Source organism: Chrysemys picta, chromosome 15 (assembly GCF_011386835.1).
Source record: "Chrysemys picta bellii isolate R12L10 chromosome 15, ASM1138683v2, whole genome shotgun sequence".
Taxonomy (NCBI): domain Eukaryota; kingdom Metazoa; phylum Chordata; order Testudines; family Emydidae; genus Chrysemys; species Chrysemys picta.
Window position 1 is genome coordinate 34,423,041 of NC_088805.1, and position 20,338 is coordinate 34,443,378.

Here is a 20,338-nt window from a genome sequence, read left to right on the forward strand (position 1 = left end):
TGTGTCCCAACAAAACGTGTTCATCTATGTGTCTGATAATTCTGTTCTAAAAATTGACCAATCAATAAGAATTTCCACATCCAATTTCTCTATCCCCCCCACCAAGGTATCCAAATCCTGACGGTGTATTTTTCAAACCTAGTTGCAGTGTGCCTGAGACTTATCTTCGGGCCTGCTCAAAACAGAAAACGGAGGGAAGAAACAAGCTCTTCCTCCTTAAACAACTGTACAAATCATCAGGTTTGCATTAAGACTTGGAGGGGCTTGCAATGTACGGTTTGTTCTAAATTGCTGCAATTCCTTTTTCTAGTATCTGGTTTCAATGCAAAGCTTGAGCAGCTACTACTGGTCAAAAGGACATTTTGTAAATGTAAATCTGGGATTATCTGTGCAAATAAAAATGTCCAAATTTAAACCCTCTGTTCCCCACCACAGAGAAAATGACTGGGTCTAGTACTGAAAAGCTTTCTTTGTGTGGAACAAATGGGCAGAAAATTTGCTTTCCAACTTTTTTTATTAGAGCCAAATCCAGATAATTTGCTAGGATCTATGGGCTTTAAAGAAAACAGGTGTCCCACTTTAAATCAAGAAAGTACCCTAAAATTCAGAGAGTCACTTTGAGCTGGAAGAGCTTCTGGTATCTTGGATAGGTGATGAGTAAAATCCACTATGGATCATGCATCATGACTCTAAATTAGAAACTAAGAACAAAACTTTCATTCCTACTTTTCTGAAGTTAGTCTCCTAAATCCACACGTAGTCATCTAAATAAAAATGCCCTTTTACCTTAAGGGCAAATTTTTAAATTTAGTTGTCTAACCTGCATATACTATCCTCTCGTACCTATAAGAGGTAGTGGTGAGCAAGATCCAAATCATAGTTTACTCACATAGTTTTTACTCAGTCTCAAACTGGAAGTGTGTCTGAGTAAGGACAAAAGCTCTGAGCCTGCAAATACATAATACACATGCTTAACATACACACATAAGTAGTCCCCTTGAAATCAGTGAGATTGCTCACATGTAAAGTTAAAACATATATGCAGGATTGGTGCTTAAGGATTTGGCTGTAAGTACTTGTTAGTAAATGCATCTAGGGGATTTCAGTTCATAATTTAGCCAGAGAGTTTTGAAAATTTGGCTCTTAGGCACATAACTTTAGGCACTCAGGTATGAAAATGTTGGCGTGTGTTGACAGGCACTATGGAAACACTCTCTCTAAGATAAAAAGAAGAACAGGAGAACTTGTGGCACCTTAGAGACTAACAAATTTATTAGAGCATAAGCTTTCGGAGCATATGCATCCGAAGAAGTGGGCTGTAGTCCACGAAAGCTTATGCTCTAATAAATTCGTTAGTCTCTAAGGTGCCACAAGTCCTCCTGTTCTTCTTTTTGCGGATACAGACTAACACGGCTGCTTCTCTAAGATAAGTACACTACATTAAGGACTGATAATGAACAGCTGTTTTTTTAATTTTTTTGTTTTTTGAACTTTTATACTTTCCTATTATTTAGTCACTTTTTATTTTTAATAAATTCTACATTTATAGGAAACTAGTAGCACTTCATTAATTTGGAGCTAATCCCTGTACTGTATTTTACTGTAAATAACAATTCAGTAGTTATGCCCGTGGATGGGGTATGGAGGGTGTAGTGAGTTTGCCTTTATCTCTGTAGCACAGCATTGAAAATTTTGCTTAGGTCACAAGCGGATAAAAAAAGCTGTTTGATTTTATTCTAGTTCCCGTTAGTGAATGTTACTAAAACCATCACCTACTGTCACGTGACTTTCAATCTCTACGGAAGAGTAAATGTTTTCTCTTACTTCGGCAAGACGGAATCTCACAGTATTTCCAATACACTCCATCCTCACACTCTGCAATGTAGCACCAGGGGCTGACATCTCCATCAGGGTTCCTATCAAGGGAAGGAGACACCAAAAATTTGTCAAACATTTTTGTGAACCACATACAGATCCTTCATTTTTATTTTAAATCTAAGGCTTCATCGCTATCATTTTAATTTGTACTGCAGTGTTTCAGCTGGTCTGTCTTTCCAAGAAGAAAATAGTGGAAAATAGAATGGTAAGAACTACTGAGCTAACATCAAGTATCAGGGGGTAGCTGTGTTAGTTTGTATCTACAAAAACAACAAGGAGTCTGGTGGCACCTTAAAGACTAACAGATTTATTTGGACATAAGCTTTCGTGGGTAAAAACCTCATCTGCATCTGAAGAAGTGAGGTTTTTACCCATGAAAGCTTATGCCCAAATAAATCTGTTAGTCTTTAAGGTGCCACCAGACTCCTTGTTGTTTACTGAGCTAATTGGGCATTGGGTATTGGGAAAACCAAAGGAATTTGCACTGGCTGATTTTTGGTAAATCAGAAAAAAGTCATAGTATTACAGTAAGATCCTCAAATTCCTGGTAAAGTCTGAGCTTAATGGTACAAACCATGGAAATACTCAATACTATTTTACACTCACTGCCAAACCACTGACCACTCTATAGCCCAAGGCAATACAGTAACATTCCGCACTTCTGAGAGTTTCTGTGCCTTTGTTGGGTCAAAAGTATTAATGAATTCAGCTATAATGCTCAAGCACAGGAGATTCTTCAGGAGTGATTGAGAGGACAACCCTGTCAGCAAATCTTTATGAAAGAAAACAAAAAGGGCCTTTTTACACACTATGCAGGGAAGTCCAAAGGGACTGTAGGACTATTGAGAATTTACACCACCAAAAAAGGTACTTGTCCAGCTAACTTCCTAAAAATGATCGACTGATTCTTGAACTCTTAAAGATGCAGTACTATTACTGGATGCTACTGAAAGAGAGGGTGCTGCCAGCAGGGTATCCTCTGTGAGAGTTCTGGGACTCTAGAACATGGTTCCTGCATTAATATAAAACAGCCCAAACTTGATGACTTTCTCGGCATGCTGCAAAATAAATTTATTTTACAGCGTTTGGGGGAATGTTTGAGTGGGTTAGGGAAGGGGTCTGTTTTGCAGCTTTGATTTATTGCCTGGTTGGGCTAATTAATTATTTGTATACGATATTTTTGCTGCTGTATGGTATCACTTACAATTGCAAATCTAATTAATTGTTAGCTTTCTGTCTGGGCATTTTAAAAATTATTTTAATCTAAATGAAATAAGAGAAGACTAACAGAATAAGTTCATCAGGCATTAGCCTTTCACTTCTGGAGGGTTAAGTTCAGACTTGCCCTCTGTCCAAAACCAAAGCCAGCTACTTATCTCTTCTTGGAGAACATTTGTCACTGTCAAAATTATCCTACAATTTGCCATGATCTGCCTTCTGTGTCTGAGACACGCTGGACTGAAGGAGCACATATGTTGCATGGTAAGGTTAGGGTGAACTAGCAAAGCTTTGTGGGAGATCCAGCATTAGAACTGCAAAGGATATTGCAGCTAAAGAATGAGGAGCTAGAAACAATTGCCAGAATTAGGGGAGCATGATAGTAATAGCAGGGTTGCTGCCAGTCAGGATCTGAGATGCATTGGTAGAGGTATTGGGGAAGGAAGGCCTAAGAATAGGATAGCAGAGGTTATTTTTTGTCAGGACTGAGGTATGGTGGCAGAGCTTGCTGGAGTCTGGTGGATGTGGAAATATATCAGCAAGGGGCTGTTCTAGTTGATAAAGGAGGTCCATTGGTGGAGCTGTGAGAGAGAAGCTTGTATTGTGATAATAGTCTTTTTCTCACCTTAGCAGTTTTGGGAAGTGTTTCTGTTGTACCTGCTATCTGGACATCAAATACTTTAAATTAAATCATGCTAATAGGATTTAATGCAGAAACATCTTAAAATGCAAGGAAAGTGTAGACAGATGGTTGTTAATAGCTTTGGAAATCTTTGCCTTGGTTCCCAGTGGTTGCATGGAGACAAAGAAGAAATGAGTGTCCCTCAGGTCTTCAACTCTGCAGTCTGCCTAATTCTGTTATAGCAGAAATGAGGTTTTACAGAGCATTATGAGATATTTCAATTTCCTAACACAAAAAGTGTTGCAACCAACACAGGGGAATTCTATATTAGACCTTGTCTTGACAGATAAAGAGGAATTGATCACAGAACTAAAAATTAATGGTAGACTAGGTACGAATGATCATGACTTGATCACATTTGTAATGTGCAAAGAGAATACAGTCCAAACCAATAATACATAGCTTAGGTGCTTTAAAAGTTCCAATTTTACAAAGCTCAAAACAATTATGAGCCAAATCAGTGTGGCAAAAGAATTCAATCAAAAAAATCTGAATGATAATGGGGAATTGTGTGTGGGAGATGGGGAAATTGAAAGTGATGAATATAAATCAGAAACTAGGAATTGTAGAAAATTGATAAAGAAAGCAAAGTGAAAAAGGCGAACTCCATAGCAAACAGAGTTACGGACACTAAGAAGAAGTTTCCCTCCTTAGTCGTCTTTTCTCCAAGCTGAAAAGTCCCAGTCTTATTAATCTCTGCTCACATGGCAGACGCTCCATACCCCTAATCATTTTTGTTGCCCTTTTCTGAACTTTTTCCAATTCTAATATCTTTTTTGAGATGGGGCGACCACATCTGCATGCGGTATTCAAGATGTGGGCGTACCATGGATTTATATAGCGGCAATATGATATTTTCTGTCTTATTATTTATCCCTTTCTTAATGATTCCCAACATTCTGTTCACTTTTTTGACTGCCACTGCACATTGAGTGGATGTTTTCAGAGAAAAATAGTAAGGTCTGTAAGAACATCTGGACAGCATCTTAAGGTATACAAGGTGAAGTGACAGGAATAGAGAAATTGCCAAAGAGCAAAGGGACTGTAAACCAGAAAGGAGCAGAAGGATAATTGTTCAGTCAAGAAGCCAACAGATCACATCAAGGAATAGTTGTGTGTACTTATGCTGGAAATCAAAACAGTAAACAAAGGTTGCACCAGAGTCATCGCTCAAGAGTAACTAAACATCCTAAGAACTTTCCCTCCAAACTCTGCGCTTACAGAGGTTGGCAACCAAGAAACTGAAACGGGAACTGTAGCGCCGCAGTCTCCCCACTCCGACCCTGAAGAGGTTAAAACAACCCTGGGAAAGGACTGCTCCAGGGAGCCAATCATGGGCGGGCTTGAGGCAGCCAATCAGGGCCTGGCTGGACCAGTATAAGAAGGACTCCTGGGGAGAAGGCAGGGAGTCTCTCTCTAGCTGTGGAGAGAGAAGGACCTGGCTGCCGGGGAGCTCAGGATACTGAGTAGAACAGGGCTGGGGAAAGGTAAGAGGAGCTGGGGAGCTCCAGCCTGGCAAATCCCCAGGATGTGGGCCTTGCTAAAGGCCAAAGCCAGTACAGGGGTTGCAGAGGTGCAGCCCGGGCTTAGGCAGAGGGAGCTGGTCCAACCCCCTTGCCAATCATGAATGGCCATTACAGACTGCAGTCTGCCCCAGAGAGCGGGGGCTAGATGATGACTGGAAGTAGCCACTGAGGCAAGATGGGTTTAGAGGGTTGGGGGTTCCCCTGGAAGGGGAGACCCAGAGCATGGGGGTATTGCTGGGGCAGAACCCTGAGGTAAAGGGCACTGGAATGCAGGAGGGACATGGGGCTAGTGGCAGGTGACACACTGGCCAGCAGAGGGTGCTCCAAAGCTGGAGTTGAGCTAATTCCCAGGATGACCAGCAGGAGGTGCCACGCCAGTGAGTCTCACTTCGCTACAGGAACATACAATGACAGGGTTTATGTTCTAGTGCATTGTATTTTCTAATTCAAAATTCTTTTATTTCATACATGTAAATTGTTACCTAGAAAGTGAATTTAATTAGGATAATAGTAGTTAATATACAGTAGATAATCTTACACTGTAAACTAGTAAGGTTAAGTAGTAGTTCCTCCTACAACAACTAACTCTGATTTGCTTGTGATTACTCATCACTTAACTAATTTCCACTTTACCCCAACTGATTGAGATAAAACACAATTTGGCCTCTAGATGACATCTGCCTCTCTTTAGTGCTCTGATTCAGACCAGCTCTCCATTGAACTCATATCTACCTGGAGAACAGATCTCTGATAAGAGGGCTCTTCAGTCAAGCAAAGAAATGTGATCCAGTGGCTGGAAGTTGAAGCTAGATCAGGGTTCTCAAACTTCATTGCACTGCGACCCTTCTTCTGATAACAAAAATTGCTTCACGACCCCAGGTGGAGGGACCCAAGCCCAAGGGCTTCAGCCCCAGGTGGGGGGCCTGTGATCTGAGCCCCGCCACTAAGGGATGAAGGCCTTGGGCTTCGGACCCAGACGATGGGATTTAGGCTTCAGCTTTGACCCTGGGCAATGGGGCTTGGTCTTCAGCCCCCCGACAGTGGGGCTTGGTCTTGGTCTTTGTCCCCTAACCCCAGCCCTGACGACCCCTTTAAAATGGGGTTGTGACCTCCTTAGGGGTCTCGACCCACAGTTTGAGAACCACTGAGCTAGACAAATTCAGACTGGAAATATGGGATACTTTTTTAACAGAGAGTAATTAATCACTGGAACACTCTACTAAGGGGCATGGTGGATTCTTCATCAGTGATGAGTTTTTAAATTCAGATCAGAAGTTATGACCTAGGAATTATTTGGGGGAAGTTGTGTGGCCTGTGCAATATAGTTGGTCAGACTAGATGACCACAATGGTCCCTTCTAGCCTTGGAATCCAAGAATTTCCATGTTATAAGGATACTGTGCAATGAAACCTCTTCTCTCTTGGTATACAAATGAAGTATGACAAATATTCCAGCTAGGGTATGATTGTGGGACCTAGCATCTTTCTGACTAAGGATATAATAAACCTTTTCACTTCTACAGCATCTCCCATCCAAAGAACTCAAAACACTTCCCAAACATTAACAAATGTAACCTCAAAACACTCACATGAGGTAGGTTAGTGGGGGGTGGGGGAGAGAAGTGATTTATCCATTGTCACCCAGCAAATAAGTGACAGAGCAAGGAAGAGCACTCAGGTATCCTGCGTCACAGTGATTGTCAAAGCTATTTACCAAGAGACTATAGTTTTCAAAAGATTCCATCAATCCTCCTTCAACATACCTGAAAGGCTATTTCTCAGCATAGTGATCTAACCAGTGAAGAAAAAATGGTTCTGATATTCCAGTCACACTCCATTGTGAGGAGGAAAGCCAGCAGCTGAGCAGGCTTTCATAAGAAAAGGCTGTAGTTGGCAACTTAGTCAAATTCCTGGGGCTCACGTTCTAGATCCTCCTTCTTCGAGAAAGTAACGGACTTATTAGATAAGGGAAATGCGGTGGACCTAATATACCTTGATTTCAGTAAAGCGTTTGATACTGTACCGCACAAGGAATTACTGGTTAAACTGGAAAAGATGGGGATCGATATGAAAATCCAGAGGTGGATAAGGAACTGGTTAATGGGGAGACTGCAGCGGGTCGTATTGAAGGGTGAACTGTCAAGTTGGAGGGAGGTCACCAGTGGAGTTCCTCAAGGTTCGGTTTTGGGACCCATTTTATTTAATCTATTTATTACTGACCTCGGAACCGATTGTAGGAGTGGGCTGATAAAGTTTGCGGATGACACCAAGCTGGGAGGTATTGCCAATTCGGAGGAGGATAGGGATATTCTGCAGGGAGACTTGAATGACCTTGTGAATTAGAGTATCAGAAATAGGATGAAATTTAATAGTGAAAAGTGTAAGGTGATGCATTTAGGGATGACTAACAACAATTTTAGTTACAAGCTGGGGACGCATCGGTTAGAAGTAACGGAGGAGGAGAAAGACCTCGGGGTCCTTGTAGACCGCAGGATGACTGAGTCGACAATGTGACGTGGCGGTGAAAAAAGCCAATGCGGTCTTGGGATGCATTAGGCGAGGTATATCTAGTAGGGATAAGGAGGTGTTGCTTCCGTTGTACAAGGCGCTGGTGAGACCTCATTTGGAGTACTATGTGCAGTTCTGGTCTCCCATGTTTAAAAAAGATGAACTCAAACTGGAACGGGTACAGAGAAGGGCCACTAGGATGATCAGAGGAATGGAAAACCTGTCGTATGAAAGGAGACTAGAGGAGCTCAGGTTGTTTAGCCTGACCAAACGAAGGCTGAGGGGGGATATGATTGCTCTCTTTAAATATATCAGAGGGATAAATACCAGGGAGGGAGAGGAATTATTCCAGCTCAGTACTAATGTGGACACGAGAACGAATGGATATAAACTGGCTGTGGGGAAGTTTAGGCTTGAAATTAGACGAAGGTTTCTGACCGTCAGAGGGGTGAAATATTGGAACAGCCTTCCGAGGGAAACGGTGGGGGCGAAGGACCTGTCTGGTTTTAAGATTAAGCTAGATAAGTTTATGGAGGGAATGGTTTAATGGGATAACATGATTTTAGTCAAAGGAACAGCGTGCCATGGCAGGTAAATAGTATAATGGCTAATGAGGGTCAGGCTGGAGAATCTTGCCTACGTGCTCGGGGTTTTACTGATCGCCATATTTGGGGTCGGGAAGGAATTTTCCTCCAGGGTAGATTGGCAGAGGCCCTGGAGGTTTTTCGCCTTCCCCTGCAGCATGGGGCAGGGATCGCTAGCAGGAGGATTCTCTGCTAATTGAAGTCTCTAAGCCACAGGATTTGGGGACTTCAACAGCAGAGTCAAGGGAAAGGGTAGGGACGGCTTTGTGGCCTGCATCATGCGGGAGGTCAGACCAGATGATCATAATGGTCCCTTCTGACCTTAAAGTCTATGAGTCTATGAGATCACAGGGCTCTAACAATCACCAGAAGCTATTTTGGTGAGTAAGGTGAGATAGCAATTGATTATTAGAATCTTGCCCCATCAGTGTATCGCCTGTACTCTTCTAAGCTCTCCGAGAGGTTTTAAAACATTCACAACCTTACTTTGTACATTACAGGACAAAGGTCTCACCATTAGCATCCATGTCCTATGGCCAAAGGTGACTGCCAAAGCTGTTAATAAGAATACACTGAGTGGGGCCTATAGCAGTGTCATAGGGTATGTCTACACTATGAAATTAGGTTGAATTTATAGAAGTCGATTTTTTAGAAAGCAATTTTATACAGTCGATTGTGTGTGTCCCCACTAAGTGCATTAAGTCGGCGGAGTGCATTCACAGTACCGAGGCTAGTGTCGACTTTCGGAGTATTGCACTGTGGGTAGCTATCCCACGGTTCCCACAGTCTCCGCTGCCCATTGGAATTCTGGGTTGAGCTCCCAATGCCTGATGGGGCAAAAACATTGTCGTGGATGGTTTTGGGTACATGTCATCAGTCGCCCTTCTCTCATGAAAACAACGTCAGACAATCGTTTCGCGCCTTTTTTCCTTGCGGGCGTGTACAGGAGTTGGCCAGGGCTTGACCCGCTCTGGGGCGGCGGGGAGCCACACCGACTCACTACCTGCTGGGGCTTGAGTGCTTTGTCTGGCGGTCGGGTCTCGCCCGGCAGCCCTTGCAGTCCTGAAAGATACAGGATGCCCGACCCCAGCTCAGGGCGGGCACCAGCGTTAGGTCAGGGCTCAGACCCTTAGTCAGGGTTGAGCAACAGTAAACAAAGTACTTAAGCCCAGGCTCTGGGTCAGGGCGGGGCAACAAACACTGAGGCAGAGCTCAGGCCCTCAGGCAGGGCTGAGCCATAGTAATAGGCCTGAGCCTCGACAGGCCTGGGAGAGGGGGAGACTGCCACCCACAGGTTGGGTGGCAGGGGGGACGCAGGTCCTTCCACTCCACTGCGTCCCAGCCGGGGGCCCTAGCAGCGGCAGAAGACCCACTGCTTCATCAGTGGGGATCCTGGCTGCAACACACGGACGTCGGCTCTGGCAGTGCTGCAGCCAGACTGGGGTCAGCTGCCCCCAGGCTAATTCCAGACTCCCCCTCTGGGCCTACCTGGATGCTGGTGTCGGCCTCGGGGGGATCCTGGAGCATGGGTTCATCTGGCCAGGGATCATTTGGCAAGTCTGGGAGCTCCTCGGGGTAGCAGGCGCCGGGCAGGCTCGGCGGCTCCTCGGGGTAGCAGGCGCCGGGCAGGCTCGGCGGCTCCTCGGGGTAGCAGGCGCCGGGCAGGCTCGGCGGCTCCTCGGGGTAGCAGGCGCCGGGCAGGCTCGGCGGCTCCTCGGGGTAGCAGGCGCCGGGCAGGCCCGGCGGCTCCTCGGGGTAGCAGGCGCCGGGCAGGCCCGGCGGCTCCTCGGGGTAGCAGGCGCCGGGCAGGCCCGGCGGCTCCTGGCAGTCACTCCGGTCCGCAGAGGTTTCCCAGCCCCAAGCTAGGCTGGAGACGTCTGGTCTCCGGTGGCTGGGGCCAGACTGAGTTCTGAGGGCCCGGCTCTATACTTCCGGGTCGCCGCCTGACCCTCTGAGGGGTGGGCTCAGAACTCCCTAGCTCCGCCCACTCCGGCCTCCGGATGGGCTCTTCCCCTTCCGGGGCAGCGGGGAGCCACACCGACTCACTACAGGGCGCCATACTGCTTTCAGCAGAAGATGCAGTAGGACTATTAATCTTCGTCATCAAACGATCGCTTCCGCTGCCACTCTGCTCTCCTGCTCTTGTCTCAATAGATAGCGAATTTCTCCATGTTGGCTGTCATGGGCTCCAGCTTCCACTGCAACTCTGCTCTCATGAATCCACCTCACAGGCCCTCTCATTGTTCTCTATTCTCATGGCATCTCTCTATAAATATCTATTCTCATGGCATCCATTGTCAGCCACCACTTCTGCTGCTACTCTGATCTCCTGCAGACGCCATACCACGGCAAGCATGGAGCCTGATCAGATCACCGTGGCAGTTATGAGCATTGTAAACACCTCGTGCATTATCCTGCAGTATGTTCAGAACCAGCAAAAGCAGGCAAGGAGGCAACGGCAGCGCGGTGACGGGAGTGATGAGGACATGGACCAGACTTCTCTCAAAGTACGGGCCCCGGCAATTTGGACATCCTGGTGGCAATGGGGCAGGCTCAGGCCGTGGAACGCCGATTCTGGGCCTAGGAAACAAGCACAGACTGGTGTGACCGCATAGTGTTGCAGGTCTGGGATGATTCCCAGTGGCTGCGAAACTTTCACATGCGTAAGGGCACTTTCATGGAACTTTGTGACTTGCTTTCCCCTGCCCTGAAGCACAAGAATACCAGGATGAGAGCAGCCCTCACAGTTCACAAGCAAGTAGCGATAGCCCTCTGGAAGCTTGCAATGCCAGACAGCTACCGGTCAGTCGGGAATCAATTTGGAGTGGGCAAATCTACTGTGGGGGGCTGCTGTGATCCAAGTAGCCAACGCAATCACTGAGCTGCTGCTATCAAGGGTAGTGACTCTGGGAAATGTGCAGGTCATAGTGGATGACTTTGCTGCAATGGGATTCCCTAACTATGGTGGGGCGATAGACGGAACGCATATCCCTATCTTGGGACCGGACCACCTTGGCAGCCAGTACATAAAACGCAAGGGGTACTTTTCAATGGTGCTACAAGCACGGGTGGATCACAAGGGACATTTCACTCCCATCAACGTGGGATGGCTGGGAAAGGTACATGAAGCTTGCATCTTCAGGAACTCTGGTCTGTTTGAACAGCTGCAGGAAGGGACTTACTTCCCAGACCAGAAAATAACTGTTGGGGAACGTTGAAATGCCTATAGTTATCCTTGGGGACCCAGCCTACCCCTTAATGCCATGGCTCATGAAGCCATACACAGGCACCCTGGACAGTAGTAAGGAGCAGTTCAACTATAGGCTGAGCAAGTGCAGAATGGTGGTAGAATGTGCATTTGGACATTTAAAAGCACACTGGCGCAGTTTACTGACTCGGTTAGACCTCAGCTAAACCAATATTCCCATTATTATTGCTGCTTGCCATGTGCTCCACAATATCTGTGAAAGTAAGGGGGAGATGTCTATGGTGGGGTGGGAGGTTGAGGCAAATTGCCTAGCCGCTGATTACGTGCAGCCAGACACCAGGGCGATTAGACTTGCACAGCAGGGCATGCTGCACATCAGAGAAGCTTTGAAAACCAGTTTCATGACTGGCTAGGCTACAGTGTGAGAGTTCTGATTGTTTCTCCTTGATGATAACTCGCCCCCTTGATTCACTCTACTTCCCTGTAAGCCAACCAACCTCCCCGCTTTGATCACTGCTTGCAGAGGCAATAAAGTCATTGTTGTTTCAAAATCATGCATTCTTTATTAATTCATCACACAAATAGGAGGATAACTGCCAAGGTAACCCAGGAAGGGTGGGGGAGGAGGGAAGCAGCGGGTGGGGTGGTGGAGGAGGGAAGGACAAGGCCACACTGCACTTCAAAACTTATTGAATGACAGCCTTCTGTTGCTTGGGCAGTCCTCTGGGGTGGAGTGGTTGGATGCCCGGAGGGCCCCCCCGGCGTTCTTGGGCGTCTGGGTGAGGAGGCTATGGAACTTGGGGAGGAGGGCAGGCGGTTACACAGGGGCTGCAGCGGCGGTCTGTGCTCCTGCTGCCTTTCCTGCAGCTGAACCATACACCGGAGCATATCAGTTTGATCCTCCAGTAGCCTCAGCATTGCATCCTGCCTCCTCTCATCACGCTCCCGCCACCTCTCCTCTTGCTCCCGCCACCTTTCCTCTTGCTCATCCCTCCTGTCCTCGCGTTTGTTTTCTGCTTTCCTGGACTCTGTCATTGTTTGCCTCCACACATTCTGCTGAGCTCTTTCAGTGCGGGAGGACTGCATGAGCTCAGAGACCATTTCAGCGCGAGTGCGTTTTTTTTTTTTACTTCTTATCTGTGCTAGCCTCTGGGACGGAGATGATAGGGGGAGCATTGAAACATTTGCAGCTGCAGGAGGGAAAAAAAGGGAGAGTATTCTTTAAAAAGACACGTTTTAGAGAACAATGGGTAGACTCTTTCACAGTGAACCAAGCTGTTAACATTACATAGCACATGTGCTTTCGGTACAAGGTCGCATTTTGCCTCTTATATTGAAGGCCTGCCAGTTTTTGGAGGGGCTGCGGTTTTCGGGTTAACGTGCAGCACAAACCCAACTAACCCCCGCACACACCCAATTCTCAAGGATGATCTCTTCACCCCTCCCCCCCCACCACTTGGCTAACAGCAGGGATGATTTCTTTTCAGTCACAGGCACACAGCCCAGCAGGAATGGCCACCTCTGAATGTCCCCTTAATAAAATTCCCCTATTTCAACCAGGTGACCATGAATGATATCACTCTCCTGAGGATAACACAGAGAGATAAAGAACAGATGTTGCTTGAATGCATTCCAGTAGCTGTACTGGCCGCGAATGCATCCCAAGTCTTCAGGGCAAATTAATCATTATACATGCTTGCTTTTAAACCATGTATTATATTTACAAAGGTACACTCACCAGAGGTGCCTTCTCTGCCTTCAAAGTTTGGGAGCCCGCCTTGGGAGGGTGTTGGCTCCAGGGTGATAAACAGTTCATGGCTGTCGGGGAGAACAGTTTCGCCGCTTGCCTGCTGTGTGCTACCCTCCTCCTCATCTTCCTCGTCCACAAAATCCTCATCCCTGTTGTGTGAGACTCCCCCCTTGCAGGAGTCCCCGAACAGGGGTGGGGTAGTGGTGAGGGCACCCTCTAGAATTGCATGCAGCTCATCATAGAAGCGGTATGTCAGGGGGTCTGACCCAGAGCAGCCGTTTGCCTCTTCGTTTTTTTGGTAGGCTTGCCTGAGCTCCTTAAGTTTCACACGGCACTGCTGCAAGTCCCTGTTATAGCCTCTGTCCTTCATGCCGTTGGAGATTTTTTTTCAAATATTTTGGCATTTCATCTTTTGGAACGGAGTTCTGATAGCACAGATTTGTCTCCCCACACATCGATCAGATCCAGTACCTCTGGTCGGTCCATGCTGTAGCTCTTTTGAGATTCTGGGACTCCATGGTCACCTCCGCTGATGAGCTCTGCATGGTCACCTGTGCTGATCAGCTTGCCACGCTGGCCAAACAGGAAATGAAATTCAAAAGTTCACGGGGCTTTTCCTGTCTACCTGGCTAGTGCATCTGAGTTGAGAGTGCTATCCAGAGCAGTCACAATGGAGCACTCTGGGATAGCTCCCGGAGGCCAATACTGTCGAATTGCGTCCACACTACCCCAAATTCGACCCGGCGATGTCTATTTCAGCGCTAATCCCCTCGTCGGGGAGGAGTACAGAAATCGATTTTAAGAATCCTTTCAGTCGACAAAAATGGCTTTGTCGTGTGGACGGGTGCAGGGTTCAATTGATCTAACGCTGCTAAATTCGACCTAAACTCATAGTGTAGACCAGGGCATAGTTTCCGATTGTTTCTGTTATATTTCATGGCATACAGAGAAATTAGATAAAAACATAAATGATGCCTGCTGAAAGGATGCAACATAGAGTGTGAGAGAGAGGCTGCTTCCTAAAATTGAGTCACAACTCACCAATGCAAACTGACTACCATAGCATACTTCATTACACAGCCCCCTAGCATATAAGTGAGACCAAAGAGCCCACCCCCTTTTAAAATGATAGCCTACAATTCCAACAATATACCAAACCTTTGCACTGCAGATTTTTCAATAGCCTATCACCCTTTTTGGCTGTGTAGTAATCTGAGAAGTTGCCTCTCGCCCTGTATGTCATGGAGAGGACTACGAGGATGCCACATGGAGTTTCTGGTGAATACTCAAAGCCTTTAGAGGCCACGCCCCTGATAGTACACTAGTCTGACATTAGTGAGCTTGACGGTACCTATGTTTAAGGGGGTTTTGGACTGTTTTGGGGACAGAACATCCAGGTTTTTATGGAGTCTTTTTGTTATTTCTCTCCCCCCCCCCCCAATTCTTGTGAGATGCTGAGGTGATATAAAAATGAGTAAATGCATAATGTAATAATAATGCTTTCCACTTCAACAGTGCTTCTCTCAGAAGTGGTCAGAAAACTTCACAGGTAACAGATGACTTGCATTTAAGAGGTTTAGAAGAGTTGGCCATAGAGTTCTCTGAACCATTCATGTTGATTTTCCACAACTCTTGGAACATTAGAGAAGTTCCAGAAGACTGGAAGAAAGCTAATGTTGTGCCAATATTTTAAAAAGGCAAACAAAATGAGATTACCAGTTTGGTTGATAAAGGTAATAGTGTTGCTGCAACATACTAAGACTTCTGCAAGGCATTTGACTTGGTACTGCACAACTTTCTGATTAAAATCTAGAATGATATAAAATCAACAGTATACATTAAAAGGATTAAAAAGCTGGCTAACTGATAGGTCTCAAAATGTAATTGTAAACATGGAATCATCATTTAGCAGGTATGTTTCTAGAGAGGTCCTGAATAGATCAGTTCTTGACCCTATGATATGCTTTTTAACATTTTTATCAATGACCCGGAAGAAAGCATAACATTATCACTGATAAAATTTGCAGATGACAAAGAAATTGGGGGAGTGGTAATTAATGATGAGAACTGGCCCCTGATAAAGCGCAATCTGCATCACTTATTAAACTGGGTGAAAACAAATATGTGTGTTTTAATACGGCTAAATTTAAATGTATATATCTAGGAACAAAGGATGTAGGCCAAACTTACAGGGTGGGGGATTCTATCACAGGACATAGTGATGCTGAAAAAGATTTGAGGATAACCAGCTAAACAGGAGCTCCCAGTGCAGTGATGGGGCTGAGAAGGTAACGTGATTCTTGAATGTATAAACGGGAATCTCAAGTAGGAGTAAGGAGGTTATATTACCTCTGTATTGGGCACTGGTATTACTGCTACTGGAATACTGTGTGCAGTTATGGTGTCCACCATTCTAGAAGGATGCTGAAAAATTGAAGAGAGTTCAAAGAAGACCCATGAGAATAATTGAAGGATTAGCAAACCTGCATTATAGGATAGACTCAAGGAGCTCAATCTATTTAGTTTAAGAAAGAGAAGGTGAAGGGATAAACTTGATTACAGTCTATAAGTACCTATATGGGGAACAAATATTTAATAATGGGCTCTTCTCTCTAGCAGAAAAAGGTATAACACAGTCCAACAGCTGGAAGTTGAAGCTAGACAAATTCAGATGTGAAATAAGGCACACATTTTTAACAGTGAGGGTAATTAGCCAATAGAAGGATGTACCGAGGGTGTGGTGGATTCTCCATCACTGGCCATTTTAAAATCAAGACAGGATGTTTTTTAAAGATATGCTCTAGTTCAAACAGGAATTAATTCAGTGAAGTCTATGGCCTGTATTATACAGTTGGTTAGAGTAGAAGATCACAGTCGTCCCGTCTGGGCTTGTAATCTATGAAACAAGTACTCATGGCAACACAAAAAAGACCTACCTCGTGGTGCTACCTCTGCCCTAGACAAAGGTATTGGATGTGAGTGTGGCTACCGCCCCGCCCCAGCCTCTATTGGGAATCTCCAACCACAACCCATTGAGCTTTCACATACTCCCATTCCTAATATCATGGATTTATTTCTTCAATCTTTACTTATCTCTGCTATGTGTGTCACCATTTCTCTTATCTGTGCCTTTCTATCCTCAGCTTCCCACTGCCCCATCCCACCCTTCTCCTTTCCCATCACTCAGTCTGAGGGTATGTCTACACTACAGGATTAATCCGAATTTATATAATTCGAATTTTGGAAACAGATTGTATAAAGTCGAATGTATGCGGCCACACTAAGCACATTAATTCGGCGGTGTGCGTCCATGTACCGGGGCTAGCATTGATTTCCGGAGCGTTGCACTGTGGGTAGCTATCCCATAGCTATCCCATAGTTCCTGCAGTCTCCCCTGCCCATTGGAATTCTGGGTTGAGATCTCAGTGCCTGATGGGGCAAAAAACATTGTCGCAGGTGGTTCTGGGTACAGCCTCACCCCTCCCTCCATGAAAGCAACGACAGACAACCATTTCGCGCCTTTTTTCCTGGGTGAACACTGCAGACTCCATACCACGGCAAGCATGGAACCTGCTCAGCTCAAGACAGCAGTCATGAACATTGTAAACACCTTGCGCGTTCTCGTGCAGTTTATGCTGAGCCAGGACCAGAAAAACGAGGCGAGGAGGCGGCGGCGACGGCAGCGCAGCGACAAGCGTGATGAGGATATGTTCATGGACACAGAATTCTCTCAAACTGCGGGCCCCGGTGTTTTGGAGATCATGTTGTTAATGGGGCAGGTTCTATCTGTGGAACGCCGATTCTGGGCCTGGGAAACAAGCACAGACTGGTGGGACCGCATAGTGTTGCAGGTGTGGGACGATTCCCAGTGGCTGCGAAACTTTCACATGCGTAAGGGCACTTTCATGGAACTTTGTGACTTGCTGTCCCCTGCCCTGAAATGCCAGAATACCAAGATGAGAGCAGCCCTCACAGTGGAGAAGCGAGTGGCGATAGCCCTGTGGAAGCTTGCAATGCCAGACAGCTACCGGTCAGTTGGGAATCAATTTGGAGTGGGCAAATCTACTGTGGGGGCTGCTGTGATGCAAGTAGCCAAAGCAATCACTGAGCTGCTGCTACGAAAGGTAGTGACTCTGGGAAATGTGCAGGTCATAGTGGATGGCTTTGCTGCAATGGGATTCCCTAACTGTGGTGGGGCGATAGATGGAACCCATATCCCTATCTTGGCACCGGAGCACCAGGGTACCCAGTACATAAACCGTAAGGGGTACTTTTCAATGGTGCTGCAAGCACTTGTGGATCACAAGGGACGTTTCACCAACATCAACGTGGGCTGGCCGGGAAGGGTTCATGATGCTTGCGTCTTCAGGAACACTACTCTGTTTAAACGGCTGCAGCAAGGGACTTACTTCCCGGACCAGAAAATAACCGTTGGGGATGTTGAAATGCCAATAGTTATTCTTGGGGACCCAGCCTACCCCTTAATGCCATGGCTCATGAAGCCATACACAGGAAGCCTGGACAGGAGTCAGGAGCTCTTCAACTACAGGCTGAGCAAATGCAGAATGGTGGTAGAATGTGCATTTGGCCATTTAAAAGGTTGCTGGCGATCGTTACTGACTCGCTGAGACCTCAGCCAAACCAATATCCCCATTGTTATTTCTGCTTGCTGTGTGCTCCACAATCTCTGTGAAAGTAAGGGGGAGACCTTTATGGCGGGGTGGGAGGCTGAGGTAAATTGCCTGGCTGCTGATTACGCACAGCCAGACACCAGGGCGATTAGAAGAGCACACCAGGAAGCGCTGCGCATCAGAGACGCTTTGAAAACCAGTTTCATGACTGGCCAGGCTACAGTGTGAAATTTCTCTTTGTTTCTCCTTCATGAAAACCCGCCCCCTTTATTGACTCATTCTCTGTAAGGAACCCACCCTCCCCCTTCCCCCAGCTTGCTTTCAAAGGAAATAAAGTCACTATTGTTTAAAAATCATCTATTCTTTATTAATTGATTATAAAAAGAGGGAGAGAACCTGGGTGGGGTTGGGAGGAGGCTCGGTGGGAAGGAAAAGGCCACTAAAAAAAGGTTTAAAAAATGACAGCCTTTTGCTTGGGCTGTCCACTGGGGTGGAATGGGAGGGTGTACGGAGCCTCCCCCCTCCCCCCCCCCCGCGTTCTTACACATCTGGGTGAGGAGGCTATGGAACATGGTGAGGGGGGAGAGGGGTTATACAGGAGCAGTAGCGGCACTCTGTTATCCTGCTGCCATTCCTGAAGCTCCACCAGACGCTGGAGCATGTCTGTTTGCTCACGCAGCAGCCCTAGCTTTGCATCCTGCCTCCTCTGATCTTCCTGCCACCACCTCTCATCTCGAGCATCTCTCCTGTCCTCACGTTGGTCTCTCCTGTCCTCACGTTCACTGGCTTCTTTCCTATACTTTGAAACCGTGTCCTTCCACTCATTCAGATGAGCTCTTTCACTGCGGGTGGATTCCATGATTTCTGCGAACATCTCGTCTCGTGTCTTCTTTTTCTGATGCCTTATCTGAGATAGCCTTTGGGACGGAGGAGGGAGGCTTGAAGGAGAGAATTTTTTAAAAAGATACATTTTGCAGAACAATGCTTATACTCTTTCACGGTGACCAACACTATTCACATTACATAGCACATGCGATTTCTGTGCAAAGTCGCATTTTGCCTCTTAATATTGAGTGCCTGTGGCTTTGCTGCTAGAGATCACAGACACAGGTCCAGGCAAGAGAATTCGGCTTGCATGCGGCCATGGTAAGCCATTGTCTTTCGGCTTCTGCGCCCTCCTTTCCCACATACCAAGCAAAGCCCGTTGAGTGCTGCGGTTTTCCTGTTAACCTTCAGCAGCACAAAACAAACTAACCCCCCCCCCCCATCCAATTCTCTGGATGATTGCTTTATCCCTCCCCCCACCGCATGGCTGGTATCAGGGAAGATCCCTGCAGGAGCCAAACTAACACCCCCCACCCCGCCATGAATTCTCTGGGATGATCGCTTTACCCCTCCCCCCACCAGGTGGCTGGTATCAGGGAAGATCCCTGCTAGCCAAACGCGAAAAGCTCTGGGCCAATTCACTTCCCCTCCCCTCCCCCCCCCCCCCCCGCGCTTGGCTAACTGCAGGGAAGGATTTCTTTTCAGCCACAGGCAAACAGCCCAGTAGGAACGGCCACCTCTGTCCCCTTAATTAAATTCCCGTATTTCAACCAGGTTACCATGAGCGATATCGCTCTCCTGAGGATTACACAGCAAGATAAAGAATGGATGTTGCTTGAATGCCAGCAAACACCAGGACCATACGCTGCCAGGCTTTGTCATGCAATGATACCAGATTACTTGCTGCAAGTCAAGTGTCCTACCATGGAGGACGGAATAAGGCTGCACTGCCCAGAAACCTTGTGGCAAGGCTTTTGGAGTACCTCCAGGAGAGCTTCATGGAGATGTCCCTGGAGGATTTCCGCTCCATCCCCAGACATGTTAACAGACTTTTCCAGTAGCTGTACTGGCCGCGAATGCATCCCAAGTCCTCAGGGCAAAGTAATCATTAAAAAATACTTGCTTTTAAAACAAGTTTTATATTTTAAAAGGTAAACTCACCTGAGGTCCCTTCCATGGGGTCATGGTCTTGGATACTGGCTTGGGAGGGTACTTCAGTCAGGCTGAGAAAAAGATCCTGGCTGTTGGGGAGAACGGAATGCTGGGTGCTCTCCGCAAGCTCGTCCTCCTCCTCCTCTTCCCCGTCCACAGAATCCTCAGGTGTAGCTGATGAGATTATCCCCGCCTTGGAATCCACAGTCAGAGGTGGGGTAGTGGTGGCGGCCCCCCCAGATCTGCATGCAGCTCGGTGTAGAAGCGGCATGTCCGCGGCTCTGACCCGGAGCGACCGTTTGCCTCCTTTGTTTTTTGATAGGCTTGTCTGAGCTCCTTGACTTGCACACGGCACTGATCTGAGTCCCTATTGTGGC

The 20,338-nt window shown here is 46.7% G+C and overlaps 1 protein-coding gene across 2 annotated transcripts in view; it reads right to left on the minus strand.

The window, feature by feature from the left end:
- The window catches only part of KREMEN1 (kringle containing transmembrane protein 1), a 96,163-nt gene that overhangs the window by 57,829 nt on the left and 17,996 nt on the right, over positions 1–20,338 (minus strand). For both annotated transcript variants that reach the window (XM_065568956.1, XM_065568955.1), the window contains exon 3: positions 1,825–1,916. In XM_065568956.1, coding sequence (XP_065425028.1) covers positions 1,825–1,916 — 92 coding nt within the window. The remainder of the gene's footprint in view (positions 1–1,824; positions 1,917–20,338) is intronic.